The sequence below is a fragment of the Carassius auratus genome, chromosome 40 (genome assembly GCF_003368295.1).
Source record: "Carassius auratus strain Wakin chromosome 40, ASM336829v1, whole genome shotgun sequence".
NCBI lineage: Eukaryota > Metazoa > Chordata > Actinopteri > Cypriniformes > Cyprinidae > Carassius > Carassius auratus.
The window spans coordinates 19,451,652-19,474,777 of record NC_039282.1 but is presented as its reverse complement, the minus strand read 5'-3'; the positions used below and the strand labels follow the sequence as shown (position 1 = coordinate 19,474,777).

Sequence of the window (23,126 nt, the reverse complement as noted above, 5' to 3'; positions counted from 1 at the left end):
GCAGACTGGTTACATGATGAGTCAAAGAAAGGAACAGAATCGGTTGATATTGCAGTCTATTTATCTCACTTTTTTGTGAGAAATGCATTATTTTATTCAGCAAGGATGCATTAAATTGATCAAAAGTGACAGTGAAGACAATTTTAATGCCACAAAATGTTTATATTTCAAATTAGGTGGATTTTCTATTCATCAGTGAACCCTGAAAAATAAAGTGCATCACAGTTTCTACAAAAACTATTCGTCACCACATCTGTTTTCAGCATTGATAATAATCAGAAATCAGCATATTTTCATGATTTCTGAAGATCATGTGACACTGAAGACTGGAGGAATGATGCTGAAAATACAGCTGTGCATCAGGAATAAATTATATTTTATGTATTCACTTAATTTGCTATTTTAAATTGTAATAATATTTCATAAATACTGGTGCATTTACAGTTATGATCAAATAAATGCAGCCTTTGGGAACAGAAAATACTTTTCCAAAAACATTTTTAAAAGCCTTAAACTTTTGAATCTCTAATATAGGAAGTGAATTTGTATATTGAAAGAAATAAATGAATACAATTTTAAATGCTTTTAAAAATTATTAAAATATATATATTTTAAAAATTATACAAAAATGCCCCAAAATATATATATTAAAACATCTTTTTAAATAGGTTTAAAAAATATATTTAAATAACAAAAATTTCATATGGATGCAAAAGCATGACTGATTTAAGTTACAATGCCCACAATGCTCATGTATAAATAAATAAATATTTGAGAGTTGCAAAACAGAATAATCAAAATCTAACTCACACTTGAGTTTCTGTACAGCTTTATTAACCAAACACAGGTTTAAAATGCAATGCAATACTGATCCAGAGCAGATATGTTATTTTGTTAAGGTGTCTATAAGCCCACTGGCATGTTAAATATTTATCAAGCATAAGAATAACATGTACACATAATTCTCCTGGACATTAGCCTAATGAAGAAACACATTCTGTTTAGTTCTGATATGTCCTGATTCAGATATAAAAAGAAACACAAGGTGGGGCTGTAAAAGAGTCTTTAGGATCTACTTAATCAGAATAAAAATACCCCATTGGTTGATTTCTGTGATAAGGCATTACGATTGGTCCCTGTAGAGCTTGATGATTCACGATTGGTCTGTTCTGGTCCGTCCCTCCCACCAATCAAATGGAAAGATCACATGATTGGCTGAGGCTGATTGGTCTAACTGGGAAAAGTGGGCAGGTGAAATACAGCAGTTACAGAGCACATCACATAATAAATCAAAATACTCAAATTATTACAAAAACAAATTATCAAATGCACCTATCATGTTTAGCAGCATACAGTATATATATAAAAATAAAAAGACAACTTTTTTTTCCCCAATGAGTGAATCTCATGAAAGCAATCTAAAAACTAAGATCAAGATTTTTCATGAAAAACACATTTTCCCTCGCAACTAATTAATGCAATAAAAAAAAAAATGGCAGTATTATTTAATGAACTATCTTTAAATTTAGGCTAAAAAACACAAATTACAGTAATGTGAATCTAATGAGAGTTAAAAAAAATGAGTTCAAAATCTTAATGCAAAATATAATTATACATATTTTGGGGGGTGGGAGGTATGTAAAATGTTACACGGAAATGTTTTCATGAGATTCACCCCAAGAGACTGTGTGTTAAAAAAAAAAAAACATCCATCATCACATGTAGTTTGTATTTTGGAGACTTAATGTGCAGTTAGTTGGTGAGAATAAAGTTGTTCTGTAAGTGTGACTGTGAAACAATGGTGTCTAAAATAGCGTGTTTATAGTATCATGTTACAGTTACTTACAAGTAAAGCTATAAACACAATATGTCTAATTGCACTTCTGAGTGGAGTTATGGGTTTCCTGTTTTCCATGTGAGCCATGCACAAACCGTCCTCACCCACATCCTTCCATAAATCTTCCGCTCTCTCTCTCTATCCTTCCCGTAAAAGCAGGGCGTCCATAATGGGGAGGAACAGATACGAGAACACGACTTCAAACTGGCAGCAGTGAAATAGGATCATGTCCATTTTTAACATCATGTTCAGAGCCTGAAGCGTTTAACATCTCCGGCTCTGTGCAAAACACAACTTCCTGCTTCTGGGACTCATTAAAAACAGAAAGAAATAACAAAACAGTGTTATGAAGTATGTCATCAACGCAAATGTCAGGTCATCTGAAATCAGCGCCAAATCGGATTAGGAGGTGTGACTTGTGAGGAATTTATCCTTGATACTACAGTGAGGTAATAACCTCCCAATCAGATCAGAGGGCATGGCTTCAGAATAACGTCAACATTGCAAATGTCAGGTCATCTACAGCCAACGCCCAATCAGATCCAAGGGGCGTGGCTTCTGAAAAATGTGTCATCAATGCAAAAGACTAAGGAGTGTGGCTTAAGAAGAATTGATGATTAATGCTACAGTGAGGTTGTCTGCAGTTAGCACCCAATTAGATCAGAGGGTGTGGCTTGAGAAGAATTTATAATTAAAGCTATACTGAAGTCGTCTGCTCCCAATCAGATCAATGGGCGTGGTTTTAGACTTTAACATTGATGCAAAAGTGAGGTCATGTGACAGCATCTGCAGTCAGCACCCAATCAGATCAGGGGTGTGGCTTCAGAAAAATGTATAATTGATGCGAAAGTTAGTTTGTTCCCAGTCAGATCAATAGACGCGGCTTCAAAAGAATTTGTCATCGATACGAAAGTGAGGTCGCGTGACATCGTCTGGATTGATGAAGACTGAGATAGACTTCCCAGGATTCTCCGTGACCAGCTGCTGGAGTTTCTTCGCGAGCCGGTCGTCCGGTTGCTGATCAGCTCCGGTGTCGGACAGAGGAGATGACAGGTTTGAGCTTCCTCCGCGCCAATGGAGCTCAAGTGTGAGTCGTGACGCGGCTTTTGCGTGTTCGATCGCGCTGCGCAAGTGTTCTGCTGGGTCGGAGCGCACAGACGACAACTTACGCGCATGCAACATGGCCGTGTCGTCGCTGAGGTGCTCTAGCATGTTGCATTGCGGGATAAAGTAATTCGGACAGGTTTTATTCACCAAGCAGTGCTGCAAGTCATCGATCAACCCGAGCAAAAAGTGCGCGGCGTAATCTTCCTGCGCCAAGTATGTATGCGGCAGGCGGTCGCAGGCCCAAAGCATGAGCGAGCGCAGATGATACGGACTGATGGCTTTGGGTCGAGACAGAAGCTTAATAATAAGAGCTTTACAAGCCTGGTACGCCTGCATGAGACTCGCAGAGATGCACTTCTTCAGCTGCACCTCGCTGCGCGCAAACGACAAGCGCCATTCGTTTTCCTTCTGGCCTGTAGAAGAGCACGCAGGCAGCAAATAAAACCCGCTAATCACTTCCTCCTCCGTGATTTTCCCGTCCCAAAAATGGTTTTCCATTAGCCAGCTTTGGGCCACCGCTGGCCATCCTTTAAACGAGACTACAGGAACCACATCGTACAGCATCCGACTGCCTCCGACGCCCAAAATGATGGAGATTATGGTTGCGTTGCGCTCGACCTTCTCGACCCGTGGGACGCCGCGCTGAGGCTTCTTCTGAATCTCCGCTAGGACCATACTAATGGACTCGTAGAACCAGTCGGCCACCAGCGTGGGCGAAAAAAAGTAATTGGTGGCACCGTTAACATGGTCTACAACCGTGCAACAGTCCTTCCACTTGTTGATGGTTCCCTCGTCAAACAGACGCAGGCTGAGCCAGGAGTGGCAGAGCGCCGACTGACGCATGTCTAGCGTGACCGGCTGGTTTCTGTCGTGGAGTTTGAGCGCGGGAACCAGTAACGTGAAGTCCATGTCGTAATCAGTTCCCCGCGCGTACACCGTCAACTCATCCAGATCCATGTCAATCACACCTTCCCGGACCCCGCCGGACAACAGCAGGTACTCGTTTGCAACCGGAAGCTTCTGGTCCAACTTCTGCACCATGCCTGAAAACAGGAAATGACATCATTAGAGAAGGACAGATTTTGAGTTCTTCTACAAAGTAGACAAAACAGACTACATTTCCTTGTAAAAGGGAACATATTTGACCATAAATACAGTAAAATGTTTTTCATGACAAAAAGAAAGCTATTCCAAGTGGAAAATGTATCCTAAAGAACGTTAATTCACGAAATCTTGTGTGTTGCCTTACACATATTTGCATTTTAATTAAATTAATGAATATAAAGAGCATGCATGAAATTAATCCAACTAATATTTTATGGTTTATAATAATTAAAGAAGAAGAAACATAATTCATGTCTTGGTTGAACGTACAAAGCACATCACATTATAAAAAAATAATAAACATTTTTTTTTTTTTTGAATCTCATGAATCGCGCTTAAAAGCCTACTTTAGTATCATTAATTCCACATCAAATCTCACAAACTTAATGTGAAAAGTATATTACATAAAATTGCTAAGCTAAGAGAACGAAGTGTTGCTACACAAAACTACATTTCATAATAAAGCAATTGACACAAAGGTTAAGCAACAGAGCACATGCAATAGAGTCTATAAAACTATTCCTACACAAACACAAGAACATTCCAGACCTGACAAACAGTCCACAGACTCCTGAAGAAAATAATCCCCAGTCACACCTGAGCTCAAGCTCGTGATTCAGCCAGTGACTCGGGGGTATTAAAACCTCCCGTCAGCAGAAGCAGAACCTCCAGAGACGCTCAGAAAACCCAAAACAACTTAGTGATTCATGCATGTGTGTGTGTGTGTGTGTGTGCCTTTTACATATGAGCCCACAGCGAGTTCAACATTCAAAAATACACATTCAGACTCACAATTTGAGCATCTATCACAATAAGAGTGCAGTAAACTCAAGCTCAGTATGCTACAGGGTCATTCATTCATTCTGGTGAAAGAAATACATAAATGAAGATAAAAAAAAGACAAAATATTAAATATCATGGATTGATCCACTATTTTGTAAGGGGATCAAAATGATCATTTGCACATGGAGTTGCATTGAGATCCCTGACTGAAAAAGTTTAATGTGAAATTATATTGATATACTTTTAATACTTCTTGAGTTGCAAGCATGCATACTTCTGAAAAATATATTTTTTGGCACTCGGATAGGTATGTTCTGATGGAAACCAGATGCATTTCTAAAATTTCAAAAAAAAAAAAAAAAATTGTTCTTGAGACATTCCTTTTTTAAAGAAATGCACTTTTGGTTTTTAACCACTTGAAATTGTGCATGGTTTAATATGCCACTTTTGAGATCCCCATATTTCTGTAATCGAATCATGTTTGGCCTTAAAAATTAAGATTCCAAAAGAAAAATGTGTTAAGAACTAAAATTTAAAAGGATATTCAGAAATCTGTAATAATTCTTGAGCTACAGGCATGCAAACCTTTTGAGCTGAAAAAAATGCTTTTTTGGAAGAAAAGTGTTTTTTAACAAGTTTTAACATTAGCATATGAAGCCACATAGATTAAACAGTAAATATTAATGTTATTTAATAATTTGGCTTTCATTATACTTCTTTTTTTACTTTATACAGAAAAAAAAAACACTAATGGATTCAAACATTTTAGCAGGAGACGTTTCTGAACTTCGGTTGATTTGACCCAGAATGATCCAGCAGCAATCGCAACCCACTTTACTTTCATAATGTGACTTAAAGAAGTCAACACTGTCAGTTGTGATTTCTGTTCTCCATGCAGCACAGATGAGTGTATGAGTGCATGGATGAGTAAACCTGTGTGAGACAGAGAGTCAGTGCTCGGCCCTGAGGCTCAAACACGCTCACTGCTGCTGAACTCATGCGTCCGGACAGATCTCTGCTGCTGAGATCTTCTGCTTCACAGTGCATTGCTTCTGTTCAGCGTCTCTGAGACTTTAACTCTTTAAGGAATAAATGCAGCGTTTATGTGCTATTTTTATGCAGTGATGCTCTTTCTAATGGCACAACATTACTACTAATTTGGTGGCACTTATTATTTACACATTCTGTTTTTTACAACCATTTTCACTTCAAAACATATTCAGACCTACTTTTCATATACAGAAATCTTTAATGCATGCATATTTTTTTCATGCATTTGGACAGGGTTTAACATCAATAATATTAAACCTAATGTGATGCATATTTTTAAGTCATAAATCAGTGAACAGGTCAGGCCCGATTTGGGCCTAAATATTTTATAGTATACAATCATAGGCTGCAAAAAAAAAAAAAACAGCATTTAGCTTTATTTGCATGCTTAAAGCTTGTTTATTTTTATTATTATTCATATGTTAATATTTTAGCAGGGTTTTTGCATTTGTTTTTACTTTGTGTAATTTTATTTTTGTTCCTTCACATGTTAAAATGTATTCATTTATTTATTAAAGGTTTGCTAATGTTATTCATGTTTGGCCGTTTCATTATTCATTTAATTATTTGCTTGCATGTCTGTGATTTTGTTAAAGTTTTTAATCATTTATTATATCTGAAATAATTTCCATTTAATTCTATTCCTTGATAAACTTTTCATATTTGCCCCGTTTTTCCTTCCGATAATCAACCAAAGCAAGCTACCTGGCATTAAAGGTGAAAATGTATCTCTTAAAGTTTAATTTTATGGCTTCAAACGTGCATTTTTGCTCTTTCTGTAGCGTGACAGCCACTGCTGACCTTCCACTTTCACTAAATGGATACAGAGAGGCTTGGGAAGTGTGCATTTCCTCTTTGTTTTCAAATGAATATAGAAAGTCATACAGCCATGAGTAAACAATGGCAGTAAGAGATGCAAGTAAATAAATGGCAGAATATAATTTTTTGGACTTAACTGTTGTTTGAACAGCAAGCAGATTGCCTGAATTTGTCAGCTCATGCACATAAAGCACCTGAATAACAGCGCAAACCCGAGTTGAGCGTGTTGAAACTGCAAACACACCCAAACAGACCGAAGCGCGTGACAAAGACAAACAGACGCACTGCACGCGCAAAAGCGCACTTTCCTTTCAGATGCATGGCATGCATGTGCTGCTTTGTGTCGGAATAGAGCTCTTTCTCACCGAGCATGGAGAAGATGAAGTCCTTGGCCGTGTGGATCTCGAGCGCACGCTGGTCGTCGTACTCGCGCTGCTCGTACTTGCTGAATTCGGCGATCAGCCGGTTAAGCTCCTCGGTCCTGGTTCCGGACCTGAAGTCCAGTTCGGGGGAGTGCGGGATGTGTTTGGTGCTGCTCGGGGTGGCGGTGGGGCTACTACCAGCTGAACCAGCCCGGCTGGAGAGCGCAGGCGCCGCCATGTTCGCGAGAAGGACACGGTGGAACCGAAGCAGCGGAGCGCACGCGCTGTACTGTGATGCGCACCGGAGCGCAGCTGCACACCGACGCTGATTTCTGTTCTTTACTAGTCATGCACGTGCTGAAACACCGCTTCTGCACATAAATAACTAAAAATATACTAACATCATATTTGAAAACTAAAACAATAATAATAATAAAAATAAAAAAAACACGAATACAAATAAAATCCGGCCACGTAGACCTTTAATTAATAAATTACAAAAAATAATGAATAAAGAAAATAATACAATTAAAAAACAAACAAACTCAAAACCTGCTACAATATTAAAAAATGAGTAAAATAAATATGCACGCATGCAACAAAAATAAATTTCTTCCGATAAAAATATAAATTACTGCAAATTTTTCATATATAATACAAACAAATATGCATAATCTGCCACATAATTAATGAATGAAAAATTAACAAATTCTCAAAATATATAAATTATTAAATTTAATAAATAAACTAAAAAATCGTAAAATAATACGAATTAAATGTAACCTGCTACAGTAATAAATGAGTGAAATAAACAAATGTGCAAGCAATGCAAATTAATTAACTCTAACAAAAATAGAAATTAATAATAATAAAAAAATTATTAAAAAAATTAATGCGCAAACTGTGCCACATAGCCTAATTAATTACTTTAAAAAATCACAAACTTTCAAATAAATAAAATGCAAAAAACGAATAATGTAAATAAATGAATAATCATAATAAATGAATACAAATAAAGAAATTCAATCGCATGCACATAAATAATTAAATGAATAAATATACAATCTCTGCCAATAAATAAATAAATCAGCAAGACTTCAAATAAAATAAGTTAATTAATAAATAAATAAACAAATTAAATGTATTAAAATAAATACAAATAATTAAATTAAACTGTGTTGCAATTGATTGAAATGAATGAATAAAATAAACAAATGTGCAAACTTGCAAATAAATTAATTAACTCTGACAAAAAAAGAAAGCTTTTAAAACAAAATAAAAATGAGCAAAATCTGCTTAAAAAAATAAAAAAATATGTAAGCATGGAAATAAATAAATGTATTAACTCTGACTAAAAAAATAAAGCTATATGAATAAAAAAAAGATAAAAATGAGCATAATCTGCTTAACAAAAAAAAGTAAGCATGGAAATAAATCAAAACGTGATTTTTATACATTTTGTAACATTTAAAATCTTGATTGTAAATGTATATGATTCGATTTAAATGCACGTTTTCTTTTCTTTTAAAATAGCTCTGTCTTTTCAAAGCAGTGCGCGTCCTCCTCCAGCAGACACCGCTGTGTGCGCGCTCTGAGCCGGAAGCGGAAGCAGCTCTGCATGAGCAGCAGTGATGATGGCGTTGAGGGCTTCAGTTTTCAGATGGGTTTCAGAGGACATAAGCAGCAAACACTACCTGACCAACAGGTAACAAACAGTCCCCTGACCACGCGGTTATTTACTGAGCGCCTCACGTCACTCACAGCAGCTCCAGTGGCTTTAATCAGCTCAGACATCAAAGCTTCTGCGATTATTAACCCCTCTTTAGTTCTGTTCAAAACCTTTGTAGATGTAAACATTAATTACGGAGAGCTAGAAATAAGAATGGACCTTACGTATTGTAATAAATAAAAACGTTTGCATGCTTGTTAACAATCAATCACCTGTCTCACGTTTTGTATTGTTTGGCTTTTGGGTGCACTTGGCCACGCCCCTTTTCTAAACGAGCCAGTTATAGCGAACCAAAGGGTAAAGTTTTAATTTTTTTGGATAATTATTGTCCTAGAGAGTCCAGAGAATTGTACTGCAGTATTTATTTGTTTTGTTGTTGTTTTTTTCTCGAGAGTTAAAATCCCAGGACTAGTGGGCAAAAGTGTTTATTTTTTATTTTTTACATATTCTCAATTATTGAACAAATATTTTTATTGACAGCAGTGGTTCTAGAGGCAGAGCATTTCAGATCGAGGAGCTCTATCAGATGATATGGATATTGTGTGTGTATGTGTGAAAAACCACTCAATGTACAACCGTTTACATGCTTGAAAAATGCCGTATTCTGATTTCTTTCAAATTTCTCACTGACTTTAAGGACCAAGTGTTAAACATTCCCACTAAGTTCCAATCGACCTCCGTTAACCTTGTCTAATAGGTGCTCAAATCCCTTGGCGAATGGCGGCCATGTTTTTTGTGATACACAAATGTTCGTTAAGTTCATAAGTTCAAAATCGTGAAGGATTTCTGTTGCACTTTGGACAAAGACACTGCATACCAATTTTCATGTTTATCGGTTGAATGGTTGCGTAGTTACAGCCATTTTAATGTTTTTTTTCCCTCTTACAGCGCAACAAGTGTCCAAGCTACGCATTACAGTTTAGCGATGATATTGCATTCAAAAGTTTAGCCGATTTAGCACTTGATCCCCTAATAATGTAACCAAGGCACTTCAGGAGGCGATGTAAACAAACAAAAACTAATTAAACATATGGTTTCATCCCACATTATTATTATATTATAATATAATATATTACATCTTATATTGTACATTGTATTATCCAGTCAAATCAACTCCCTCCCACATTATATTATATCAAATAAATCTTTATATATAAAGATACAATTTTTGGGTGACTGTTTTTATTTTTTCCTCATCCCATCCTTTGAAAAATCGATATGAATGCAATATTTTATTATTGTTTTGCTCCAAATAGATTCACTCTACAGACGCAGCAGAGGTCTGGCTTTCGCAAAGTAGCAAAGAGGGAGGAGCCAAAGAAGGGTGTGGCAGAAGAGGCGGAGCAAAATGAAATCCTCCATAAGAAGGGCGTGGCTCCTGCTCCAGACCCGCCCACCCCACACGTACCCACCAGGTCATTTGGCAGACTGGTCAAACCATTGGTCTTCACTATAGGGGTAGGTCAATTTTACTGACACATGGTGTGCCTCATTCATGAAATGTCATCATACTTAAACTGGTATTTCCGTAGGACCATTAAAATATTGTTATTACAAGAACAAGGTCCAATATGTGTGTGATCTTTCAGAATATCGTAGTAACTCCAGCTCAGTTTACAGGTTGTTCGTTCGGCGGAGCGGCGATATGGCAATACGAAAGTCTAAAATCTAGAGTACAGGGTTACTTCAATGATGTCAAAGCAGATTGGTTGGAGAAGAAACGGCCTCAGAAACAAGGCGATTTGGGCAAGCAGGTGTGTGTCCGTTTAATTGACGTTTCTGTTTTTCGATTGGAGATTAATAGATGTATGTTGTTCTGCAGGTGAGCAAGTGGTGGAACAGTTTAAGTGATGGACAGAAAACAGTCACAGGTCAGTCTGAATGACACAAGCATTCATATCACACAGATGAGCAGTATAGATTAAGGAGACAATGTATTTAATGCAGTTTTATTAAATAAACAGATGCTGTCCATCTGTCTCTCTGTGCACTGATCCCTCTGAACAAATCTCTGTCTTTGCCAGGCATCATTGCAGCGAATGCGTTGGTGTTTTGTTGTTGGAGAGTTCCTTCTCTGCAGCGCACCATGCTCAAGTACTTCACATCTGACCCCTCCTCCAGTGAGTCAACTCATCTGTTTGGCTTTCATAATGTGCTGCATTCGAATAACAAATCTCTTTCAGGCTCAGTCTTGTTTACATCGCCTCAAAATTTTATGAATTAGGATTAAACACTTAATTGTAAATTCTAGCATTTTTTCAGTCGTCTTTGGTGTTAAAAATTTTCTCAAATGAATAATAAAGAATAAAAAAACTGTATATATAATAATTTGTATTATGCTATAATTTCTTGTACAGTAAACATGCACAAGATTCCTCGTTGCATAATTGTTCCTTTTATTACATCAGCAACCGCAAACCAGGGATAATATCATTAGACCTAAAACAAAAAAAAACTAAAAAAATAGCTAATGGAAAGTGAAGCTAAAATAAAATATAAATATTAGACGTAAAAACAATAAACAATGAAAATCTTGCCTTGGCAACTAACTGAAATACGTTTAAATTTAAGCATTAAAATTAATAACTGGAAATAACTTTAATGCAGTAATTTAATCTAGATTATGATCTAGTTTATGCAGTAATTAAATATAGATTCTGATCTAGTTTATGCAGTATTTAATCTGGACTGTGATCTGGTTTATTAAACAGAAATAAATTTTAATATAAATGTAAAACATAACTAATAAAAATTACAAACGCACATAACAAAATTACTTAAAATTAAAAAATAAAAAGCTAATTAAAAACGTATATATACACAGTAATAGTATATAAATAGTACAAGTTTTTGGTGACAAAGTCAAAGTTTTGGTGGCATCATCATGACAGTTGCCATTAGATTTAATCTAGATTCTGATCTGGTTTATGCAGTGATTTAATCTGGATTGTGATCTGGTTTATGCAGTAATTTAATCTGGATTGAGATCTAGTTTATGCAGTAATGTAATCTGGATTCTGATCTAGTTTATGCAGTAATTTAATCTGGATTCTGATCTGGTTTATGCAGTAATTTAATCTGGATTGTGATCTGGTTTATGCAGTAATTTTATCTGGATTCTAAACTTGTTTATGCAGTAATCTAATCTAAATTCTTATAATTTAACCTGGATTGTGATCTAGTTTATGCAGTAATTTAATCTAAATTCTGATCTAGTTTATGCAGTAATTTAATCTAGATTCTGATCTAGTTTATGCAGTAATTTAATCTAGATTATGATCTAGTTTATGCTGTAATTTAATCTAGATTCTGATCTAGTTTATGCAGTAATTTAATCTAAATTCTAAACTAGTTTATGCAGTAATTTAATCTAGATTCTTATAATTTAACCTGGATTGTGATCTAGTTTATGCAGTAATTTAATCTAAATTCTAAACTAGTTTATGCAGTAATTTAATCTAGATTCTGATCTAGTTTATGCAGTAATTTAATCTAGATTCTTATAATTTAACCTGGATTGTGATCTAGTTTATGCAGTAATTTAATCTAAATTCTAAACTAGTTTATGCAGTAATTTAATCTAGATTATGATCTAGTTTATGCTGTAATTTAATCTAGATTCTGATCTGGTTTATGCAGTAATTTAATCTGGATTCTGATCTATTTTATACAGAAATTTAATCTAGATTCTGATCTAGTTTATGCAGTAATTAAATATAGATTCTGATCTAGTTTATGCTGTAATTTAATCTAGATTATGATCTAGTTTATGCTGTAATTTAATCTAGATTCTGATCTAGTTTATGCAGTAATTTAATCTGGATTCTGATCTAGTTTATGCAGTATTTAATCTGGACTGTGATCTGGTTTATGCAATAATTTAATCTAGATTCTGATCTGGTTTATGCAGTAATTTAATCTGGATTCTGATCTATTTTATACAGAAATTTAATCTAGATTCTGATCTAGTTTATGCAGTAATTAAATATAGATTCTGATCTAGTTTATGCTGTAATTTAATCTACACTGTGATCTAGTTTATGCAGTAATTTAATCTGGACTGTGATCTGGTTTCAGAGGCGCTGTGTTGGCCCATGCTGCTGTCCACGTTCAGTCACTATTCTCTCTTTCACATGGCGGCCAACATGTATGTGCTCTGGAGTTTCTCTTCCAGCATCGTCAACTTGATGGGCAAAGAGCAGTTCATGGCACTATACCTCTCCGCAGGTCTCTATCTATACAAGTTTTCAGATTTCCAAAAATTTCATCCTACTTCCTATAAATTCATCAGTGTTATAGGATTTCATCTTTCTGTGCTCGTGTTCTCAGGTGTGATTTCTACGTTTGTCAGTTATGTGAGTAAAACGGCGATGGGTCGGTTTGGTCCATCACTGGGGGCGGTGAGTGTGTTTTCAGATTAAACATTTCAGGTTTTTTCATCAGTGTTCATGTGAGTGTCTTAACCAGATTGTTGCGTTGTCAGTCAGGGGCCATTATGACTGTCCTAGCAGCTGTTTGCACCAAAATGCCTGAAGCCAAGCTGGCCATCATCTTCCTCCCCATGTACACCTTCACTGCCGGAAACGTGAGTGTGTGTCTGTGTGTGTGTGTAAGAGAGAGTTTCTGTTTAGCAATTATGGCCACATTCTCATGATCTTCTCCTGCCAATAGGCTCTTAAGGCCATCGTTGCCTTGGATACCACAGGCTTGATTCTGGGATGGCGTTTTTTCGATCACGCTGCTCATTTAGGAGGAGCTTTATTCGGCATGTGAGTAACACTCTGCTTTCTCTTACATTTAGATCGGTCTAGCTGAAAGCAGAAAGTATAGTTATTGATAACTAGAACTATTAAATATGTTTTTTGTTAAACTAATTAAAGAGAAAATGAAATAAAATATTAATGTTAGATGAAAAGCCTAAAAAAACTGAAGTGAAAGTTCTAAACTAAACTAAACTAAAGAAAAGTAGTAAACTCACTAAAATTAAATTTTCTTTAAGTTGAATAGAAATATTAAAAAACCAAACAAAAAATAATAAATATCGCAAAAGTATCAATGATAAAATATATTAGACATGGTTATTGATATTATATTGACTATTATAATTTAATATTTGATGATATTTAATATTTAAATAATTTGATATTATTTTTAGACTTTCAGTTTTTTGTTTTAGTAATCATGTTGTGTTTTTATCCTTTTTTTAATGTGTATATAGTCTTAATTAAATGTAATCGTTATGTTTAGTTTATTCTGTTTAGTACTTAAAGCTAAACTTAAAAAAAAGATAGAGAGAGAGAAATGTTGCCTTGGCAAGTTGCTGAAATAAAATAAGTTCAATTATATTTATTTTATTGTAGTTAACTAAAATGTATATTTTTATGGTATTAGTTTAAGTTAAATATAATAAATGGCTCAGGGACCCTTGCCTTGAAATGGGCTGTATTTGAGTTTCATTTTAACAGTAAGTGTGAATGTGGTGTCTCGGTTGACCTCTGAATGGATCTTATTCCAGCTGTAAACATGCAAGGACAAGCATGTTCATTCACTGTGCTTAATGTGTCTCTCTCTCTCTTCCTCTAGCTGGTACATAATTTACGGTCACGAGCTCGTTTGGAAGAACAGAGAGCCACTGGTAAAGTTGTGGCATGACTTCAGAACGAGAGGACGGGGCGCTGGTGGCAACGGCTCGAAATAGAGCCATGCATTATGGGTAGACGCTGAGCAGGTGACATGGAGAGCAAAAACAAGATTGAGAAATGGATGCGGACACAGATTTTAATGCACTTGAAGCTCATAATGCGTTGATTATTCTGTGAGAGAGTCATAGAGGGAGGTCTGTTTCAGTCACAGTGAGTAATGCTAGTACTGCTGTGATGTCATTAGGCTCCGCCTCCTATTTTAAATCTGAGTCCAAGTAGTTCCGCCCTCTTTGCTAAGAAATGAATATGTATCTAAAGAGGTGGAGCTTCAGCATACAGCTTTGAGGTCGCTTTACGTCTCAATGACATTTGACACAATGTACAGAAACTTAAATGTTGAATAAAATAATTAAAAAATCTGTTGTTAGAAGTTATCAGGTGTCAGCTTTTTTTATTTGCTATAGTTGTGTGTAATATGTTCTGCTTACATTGTTTCTTTTCTAAGTTTCAGATGAGACTTTGGTCCTTGTTAATGTGAATGATTAACCATGTTTCTCTATAACACACACACACACACACCTGTGCCATATTTCAGTATAGAAACCGTTTCAGTGTGGTTTTCTCAGATCGACCAAAGTTCAGTAACAGTCATGGCATCATAATGTCTCTTGAACAATGTGTCTGTTTTTAACTTCTTCGTGTTTTAATGAAGTCACTGTATCGCTCGTCTCTTCCCGTTTCCCAGTTATCACTCGTTTACTTCCATCGCATCATTCTGAGTCACACAGTTTGGGTTTCATGAAGAAATATCCAGGTCATACTTTTCCCCAAAATGCACAAGAAATCAATATATTTAGCAAAAATAAAGTGAAGCTCAGTGTTAGTATATTAGGCTTTTGTTGACAAACTGGCTTTTCTGTCGTGAAAAGGGTTTGGTTAAAAGTTCCAAGATTGGTATTTTTCCTGTGAAAGAAATTAATACTTTTCAACAAGGACACATTCAATTTATAAACAAAAGTGTCTGTAATGACATTTGTTACAAAACTGTTTCAAATAAATGCTATTCTTTAGAAATTTAAATGCCGTGAATAATCATAAAAATCTGGTTTCCACAAAAAATAACAGTTTTCAATATTGACAATAATCAGAAATGTTTCTTGAGCTGTAAATCATCCTGATTTCTGAAGATCATGTGACACTGAAGACTGGAGGAATGATGCTGAAAATACAGCTTTGAATCACAGGAATAAATTCAGTTTTAACATCTATTCTTACAGAAAACACTTATTTTAAATTATAATAATATTTCATTTTTTTTTATTTTGGTTTCAGTCTCCAGCAGAAGAGATTTCTTTCAAAAACACCCCAAACTTCTAAAAAACTAATATATTTTCTTAATGCATTTTGTGGAATAAAGCCTGACTTTGTGTTTGTTCACGGTTGATAATGCTGTAATCCGTGTCCTGTGAAGTGTGTGAAATCAAGAGATGAGTCTCATCTGGAAAGAAGGTCATCTGTCCATCTCTCTCTCTTTGTCCCCTTTTTCTGTTTAGAAGAGGGTTTGATTTTTCAGGGTTATTGACCTCAAGCCAATGTTAACACAGTGACACTCACCCGTCTCTCAAATAGACTGAAAACAGTGTTCACAAGTCACAATTTCAGAGGAAACTTCGAATTACTCTTCATTATTAGTTCACTGGGAGCCACAGAGGTGCGTATAATATCAATTTCCATCAATAGATGATCAGTAGAAGTTTATATATGTACTTTAGGTTTAATCTGAAGTCAAACTGAATTATGGTGAAGCAGATCGTGTTAACTTCTGTTAACTTGTTTTTAGTCCTCACTTCTTCTGTGTTCTAATTGTAGTTAAATAGTAAAGTAAACTAAAGTAATCTTAAAATCATAAAAATCCAGGCAAATTTTAAAAACTGATTTTATTTCAGCCAGTTGCAAGGCAATATTTCTCATTTTCATTTAGTTTAACCTGATTTAATAACTAAAACCGCAATAAAAATGGATTGAAAAAATTTTTAAAAAAAAAAGGCGAAATCACAAGAAGATACTGAAAATTAAAATGAAAGCAAACGTAACATTTAATTTCGAAATATGAATAAAAATCTCAGTGGTATTATTAAATAACATCGGTTCTTAAATGGCTTTATTCGTTATTATGAGTGAGGATGTTAAATGTTTTTTCATACATGTTATTAGATAGATGAATTAATAAATTAATCACCACATGATTGGCTTTTATTTCACAAGAGTTTAAAGTCCAGTGTTTGATGAATCAGGAATAGAGCACGTGTGCACAAATGCCTAAATTATCTTTAATTATATTAATAGAATCACATCTGCCTGAAGAGCCTAGTTTTTTGCAAGAGTTTATGGTTCTTTATTGAACTTAGAAGGGTATTAAAATGCTGGATGTTATTATTGAGAAAGTGTGTGAACATTTCTATCAAATTTCTTGATATTTTACCCCTGTTGAAGGCAATATTCTGAAGGTATTTATAGAGAGGTTTGTTCATAAATTATTCATGCTGATTTTATATATATATAAATATATATATTTTTTTTTTTTTGACAATATATTCTGATTTATGGAGTGATAAAAAAAATCCAATAAACCTATAAATGTTATTTTATTTATTTATTTTATTTTATTTTTGCACATGTTTCTTTAAAACAAATATATTCACTGGATATATATTTTTTATTTTTATATAATATATTTTATTTTTATATGTTATATTATAGTATAATGCAGCTTGTTAGCATGATAACATAGATTTCATTTTTAAACAGCATTTGCATTTTTTATGTTTTTTTTTAATGCATATCATTTATGGTGGTCAATAATAGCAGTTTTTTGGTGCTGAGTTTTTCGAAATTGATTCTGAATAATTCAGATTGCTTTCATTTATTTATTTAGTTATGTTGAACATTGTTGATAGTTTTCATACTTTGTTGAACATTGTTAAGGGCTCAACACAACAGCTTTTCTGATGCAGAAGCCACTTTAGTTTTTATGAATATATTATTCAGGTGTTTTGTTATTTATTTCAGAAATCCTTGTGATATACAATACAATACAGTACTAAATGAACAGATATGATATATGGACAAAATGAGAAAAATGTACACATCATCATCCTGTTCAAAAGTTCTTAATGCATCAGGTTTCCTTCTGGAGCATCAGTGACCTTTCGTATAAAAAGGTCACTTTTGTCTGTGCATGAAGTTTGATAAATGCGTCTCTTCTCAGAATCTCTCGCTCAGGATGGCATCGATGGTGGTCCAGCTGATGGGAATGTTTCTGGGAATCGTCGGCTGGTGTTTGGAGTCCAGTTGCATCAACTCAGCCGTGTGGAGGAGAGCCAGTCACGGAGAGGCTGTGATGACGTCCAGCTCTCGGTATGAAGGCCTGTGGATGTCGTGTGCGTCTAACTCGCTCGGAGCCTCACAGTGTCAGAGATTCAAGACCGTTCTGGGACTTCCAGGTGAGACGTGCACCTTCGCTCGTGTTACGTCATAATGCATGTTGCTTTCAGTGATACAGTATCATCAGGGTTTTACTGGAGCTCTGAAGCTCAGTGCTGTGACAAAACGAGGTTATACCAGTCATAAAAACTGATAAAACACTCACACACACCTTTACTCTGGAATACAGTGGAGTTTTCTCCAGATGTGTTTTAAGAATTCACAATTTAAGAATTTAATTATTTGCCATTTATGAGTTAAATTCGAATTGGACACAATCTACAACAAACTAAACTGAAATTTGAATTACAGGAACTGGATTTAAATTTTAAAAAAAAGTGCATATATGTTAGCTAAAATTAAAATCATTTTAAGTAATTAAAGTTGAAATAAATAATGGTGACATAACTGAAATACACAAGTTTAAGTTAAAGTATTAAAATAATAAAACTGAATTATTATAAATAAATGTATTTTTAAAAAAACGAAAAATTTAAAAACCAATTTAACAAAATTGCTAAAACTTAAACTAAAGTTAAAATGAAAATATAAAAAATATTCAAAATATTAATGAATACTATAATCAGGATTTTAGTTAATCAAAACTAAACTAAACTAAAAAAATTAAAGTTTAAAAAAACGTATTTGAGCAAAGCAACAATTCTCATTTTGGTTGAGTTTTTCTTCAAATAACTAAAATTAAAAACAGTACAGAAATATTTTCCAAGAATAATAAAAACAAAGCAAAATTACAAAAACTGTAACAAAATTCAAAATTCAAACGAACACTAGAATGGTATATCAGTGATGCTAAAATAACTATAATATATAAATAATACAAAAATAATGCTTACATATAAAATAAAAAGAGAACAGTACAAACTGATCTGGTTTCAAGACTTCTCAATCTTTCAGACGAAACTGTGTTAAGCCATCATTCAAAGTTCATCACAGACTCATAAAACTTTCTTTTCTAGTTAAACATGAGCCTTGTTTCATCTACTGTGCATGATTTATATAATATGTGTTCATGCAAAGACAAATTCTAGTTTGTTTAGAATCAAATGGTCAATGGTTATTTAGTTTGACCCTCCGTTTCTTAAAGCAACACACACACACCGTGACCCCAGTTTGACCTCGTTAAAGGTCAAGGCCTTCTATTACAGAGGTCACACTCAGACTTTTGTCTCTTAAGTCACATGACACTTCCAGTATTGACTTCCACGGTGTTATCTAGTAAAAGTCACAGAGGAGGGACCGGAGTTTATGGTTTTATGACTCTTGAATCTATAACACAGTCAGACACATCTCATCCGGGTCTGGTGCTGGGTCTGTCTGCTGGCGAGCTGTGGATTCAGAACAGGGTTTTCTTGGATATTGTGTGGATTTGAGCCGTGTTTGTCGATCATGTCGATGGGGGTTCAGCTGCTGGGGTTCTTGATGTGTTTGGGAGGCTGGCTGCTCTCCTTCGTGTCGTTGGTGAATGATTCGTGGCGCACGTCGACGTTTGCGGATCAGCTGATCCTGTCTTTGTGGTACTATCAGAACCTGTGGCAGTCGTGTGCTGAGTCAAGCACCGGCATCACCAACTGCAAGAAGTTTGAGTCCATGCTTTCTCTGGCTGGTAACACACACACACACACACCTCACACACACACACACACAGAGACACACACACACACACCTAACACACAAACCTAGCACACACTCACACACACACAGACACACACACCTCACACAGACACACTTCACACACACACACACACACACACACCTCACACACACACACACACACACACACACACACACACACCTAACAGACACCTCACACACACCTCACACACACACACACACACACACACACACAGACACACACCACACACACACACACCTAACACACACACACACACACACACACACACAGAGACACACACAAACACCTAACACATGCCTCACACACACACACACACACACCTCACACACACACACACACACAGAGACACACACACACACACCTAACACACAAACCTAGCACACACTCACACACACACACAGACACACACACCTCACACAGACACACTTCACACACACACACACACACACCTCACACTAACACACACACACACACACACCAACTATGGTCATGTGATTTGTCAGTTTCGATATTGTTAGACAATTTTCAAAATAATTTACAATGAAAAAAATATATTTAATATTAATTTTATTTACACATAAATGACATAAATACTTAATTTAAGTGAAATTTATTTTAAATAAAAAAAATGTCAGAATAAAAAATAAAATAAAAATGTTTTGCTTTTGATATTTACTGTAGTACTGCATCATACCATATTACTTATATTACTTATGAACTTATATACTCTATTAGTTTTGGGTCAGTTTTTTAATCTTAAAAAAAAAAAAAAAAAAAAAAGTATCTTCTGCTCACAAAGGCTGCATTTATTTTTATTTATTTTAATTTATCAAAAATACAGTAAAAATTCTGAAACATTATTTCAATTAAAAAAACTGTTTTCTGTGTGAATCTCTGTTAAAGTGTAATTTATTTCTGTGATGCGCAGCTGTATTTTCTTTCCTGATTATTATTTATTATTATTTATTCTGATTATTATTTCACTTTTCACTTTCACTTTCATTATTATCAATGTTGAAAACAATTGTACAATTGTTCGTTCACAGATTAACAGAAATGTCAAAAGAACAGCATTTATTTGAATTTGAAATCTTTTATAACATTATAAATGCTTTTACTGTCACTTTTGATCAATGTAATGCATCCTCGCTGATTTAAAATATTAATTTCTGAGCCCAAACTTTTGAACGATAGTGTTTTTTTAAATGTAAGAACTTTATTTATTTATTTTATAATTTTTTTATAATTATTTATATTTTGCATAATAATAATAATAATAAGTCAAATAAATTATTACCCGAATAATTGAAAGGTGGTACAACAAACACTATAATGTAATTTTATGTTTTTTTAACATTATTAATTTAAATGAAAAAAGCAGTGTTGGAATTTAAATAATCATAATGATCTCAAGAACAAGCTTCATTTTCATGCATAATATAATTAATTATAAATTATATTTTTTATCTTTTGCTTTTGGGGTGAAATATGACCTGGATTTAATAGTATGGTACTTTGATATTTAAACTCTCAGAGAAGAAAAAAGGTACAAAAGGCTAAAAGGTACATTTTTTGTATCTTTATGATATTATCTATAACAGTAACCATTTTTTTCTGAGAGAATACTGTGATATTTCTCTTATGGTAATGTTCTAATATGACATTATGGATACTACCGTTGTTCATGCACCTATTTGTAAAGATATATGAAGCTTGTGACTGTGATTGTTGAGTGTGTGTTGTGTGTGTGTTGTAGGATACATCCAGGCCTGTCGGGCTCTGATGATAATCGCTCTGATTCTGGGTTTGCTGGCTGTTATTCTGGCCGTGATGGGACTCAAGTGCACTAAACTGGGCAGCACATCTGAGGAGACGAAAGGGAAGATCAGCCTGACCGCCGGGATCATGTTCATCCTGTCAGGTCAGAGTAATAACACACACTCGGACTGAATGATCTAAACATATCATCTTCACATCTGTGTGTTCTCTCCGTCAGGTGTGTGTGTTATGGTGGCCGTGTCGTGGTACGCCGTTCGAGTCGTTCAGGAGTTTTATGATCCTTTTTATGGAGGAACAAAGTAAGTAAAAGACTAGCAAAAAACAAAAACTGTGAAGTCGTACATATGAAATGTGACCGTGGCGCACAAAGCAGTCTGAAGTCACTGGGGTGTATTTGTAGCAATAGACAAAAATTAATTTTTGGGGTCAAAATTATAAAAAAAAAAAATTTATGCCAAAAATCATTAGGATATTAAATAAAAATCATGTTCCATGAAGATATTTTGTGAATTTCCTACTGTAAATATATCAAAACTTAATTTTTGATTAGTAATATGCATTGCTAAGAATTAATCTGGACAACTTTAAAGAGGATTTTCTCAACATTTAGATTTTTTTGCACCCTAACAAACCATACATCAATGGAAAGATGATTTATTCAGCTTTCAGATGATGCATACATCTCAATTTCGGGGAAATTGACACTTAAGACTAGTTTTGTGCTCCTGGGTCAAAAATAATAAGGTTTTGAAATTTAAGAGTTTATTGAACCTTAAGAAAAAATATAAGAGAGTGTGTATTTGTTGAGTATCATATTTGATCCATCAGGCTTTTATGGCTCATATAGTCTGAGAATATGGAGGAAAAACAGCTCGGTTTTATTCAGAGACTCAAACTGAGAAAAAAACATGAATTTGGTGCAGGTATGAACTGGGAGCCGGTCTGTATCTGGGATGGGCGGCAGCAGCTCTGGAAATAATAGGCGGAGCAATCCTCTGCACTTCCTTCAAGAGCTCAAGACCTGCACAAACACGGTAAGTCTCTAGCTGTGTCCGAGACAAGAACTCATCTGTGACAAACACCAGTCATGTCTTCTGTTATTCTCTCTGGTTCTCAGGAGTCTCAACTATAACTACATCGCTTCACAGCCGCAGAAGATCTACAGATCAGCCCCGTCAGAAAACAGCGTCTCCAAAGCTTACGTCTGAGTGTTTGCCTTTCCCTTTTTTGTACAAGGATGTGTGTATTTTTATTGTACTTGCATTTTAGAAGTCAATGCATTGAGCTTATTTACATGACTTTGTATGATTCATCAGTGATTATTTCATAACATCAAAGCGTAAAATAACGTTCTCAGCTTATATGAAAAGACTTCAGTTAGAGATTTTTGCATTTCAGATTTTCGTTTATTACTCAGTTCTGATATGAAACACTCACTTTAGGAATATTATAGTGAAATGAAACCAAAACCTTTGAAAAAATAAACTTTTGTTACATTAAATAAACTTTCACTGAAATTGAAAATAAACATATGCCAGGCAATATTTCTTTTTGTTTAGTATGAACTAATAGTGAAATAAAAAAAGATTAAACATGAACAAAATCTAATAAAAGTGTCAAAAATACACCACTTAATTACTAAAACCTCACAAAATTAAAATATAAAATAATTCACTAATAACGGTGCTTTACAGCATCACATCAGTTCCCTCCGCTGTACATTTGTTTCTCTTTCAATCTCATGTTGATTTTAATATGTTTATGTCAGGCTTATGGA

The 23,126-nt window shown here is 34.7% G+C and overlaps 3 protein-coding genes across 5 annotated transcripts; 2 read left to right on the top strand and 1 right to left on the bottom strand.

Moving 5' to 3' along the window:
• Positions 1–812: 812 nt before the first annotated feature.
• On the bottom strand, positions 813–7,424 carry LOC113058801 (protein MB21D2-like). 2 transcript variants are annotated; one of them, XR_003278033.1, is made up of 3 exons: positions 7,066–7,424; positions 1,847–3,987; positions 813–1,234 (listed from the first exon to the last, which is right to left on the bottom strand). XR_003278033.1 is itself a non-coding variant. In XM_026227024.1 (2 exons), the coding sequence occupies exons 1-2, from the start codon at positions 7,298–7,300 to the stop codon at positions 2,723–2,725; spliced, it is 1,500 nt and encodes a 499-aa protein (XP_026082809.1). In that variant the 5' UTR covers positions 7,301–7,424; the 3' UTR covers positions 813–2,722. The 2 variants fall into 2 exon arrangements, 1 of the variants encoding a protein (XP_026082809.1); XM_026227024.1 differs by having other exon boundaries at positions 813–3,987.
• Positions 7,425–8,606: 1,182 nt separating this feature from the next.
• LOC113058800 (presenilins-associated rhomboid-like protein, mitochondrial) lies at positions 8,607–14,838 on the top strand. Its single transcript, XM_026227023.1, has 10 exons — positions 8,607–8,767; positions 10,048–10,249; positions 10,405–10,545; positions 10,614–10,662; positions 10,816–10,911; positions 12,869–13,018; positions 13,121–13,191; positions 13,275–13,376; positions 13,463–13,560; positions 14,375–14,838. Exons 1-10 carry the CDS (start codon positions 8,694–8,696, stop codon positions 14,487–14,489), a joined length of 1,098 nt encoding a protein of 365 aa, XP_026082808.1. The 5' UTR covers positions 8,607–8,693; the 3' UTR covers positions 14,490–14,838.
• A 1,190-nt stretch (positions 14,839–16,028) lies between these two features.
• Positions 16,029–22,868, top strand: LOC113058799 (claudin-15-like). Of its 2 annotated transcripts, XM_026227020.1 has the most exons (6): positions 16,029–16,144; positions 17,702–17,936; positions 21,327–21,491; positions 21,567–21,648; positions 22,273–22,383; positions 22,467–22,868. In XM_026227020.1, the coding sequence occupies exons 2-6, from the start codon at positions 17,717–17,719 to the stop codon at positions 22,555–22,557; spliced, it is 669 nt and encodes a 222-aa protein (XP_026082805.1). In that variant the 5' UTR covers positions 16,029–16,144; positions 17,702–17,716; the 3' UTR covers positions 22,558–22,868. The 2 variants fall into 2 exon arrangements, with proteins under 2 accessions (XP_026082805.1, XP_026082807.1); XM_026227022.1 differs by lacking the exons at positions 16,029–16,144; positions 17,702–17,936 and adding an exon at positions 19,221–19,540.
• The last annotated feature ends 258 nt before the right edge of the window (positions 22,869–23,126 follow it).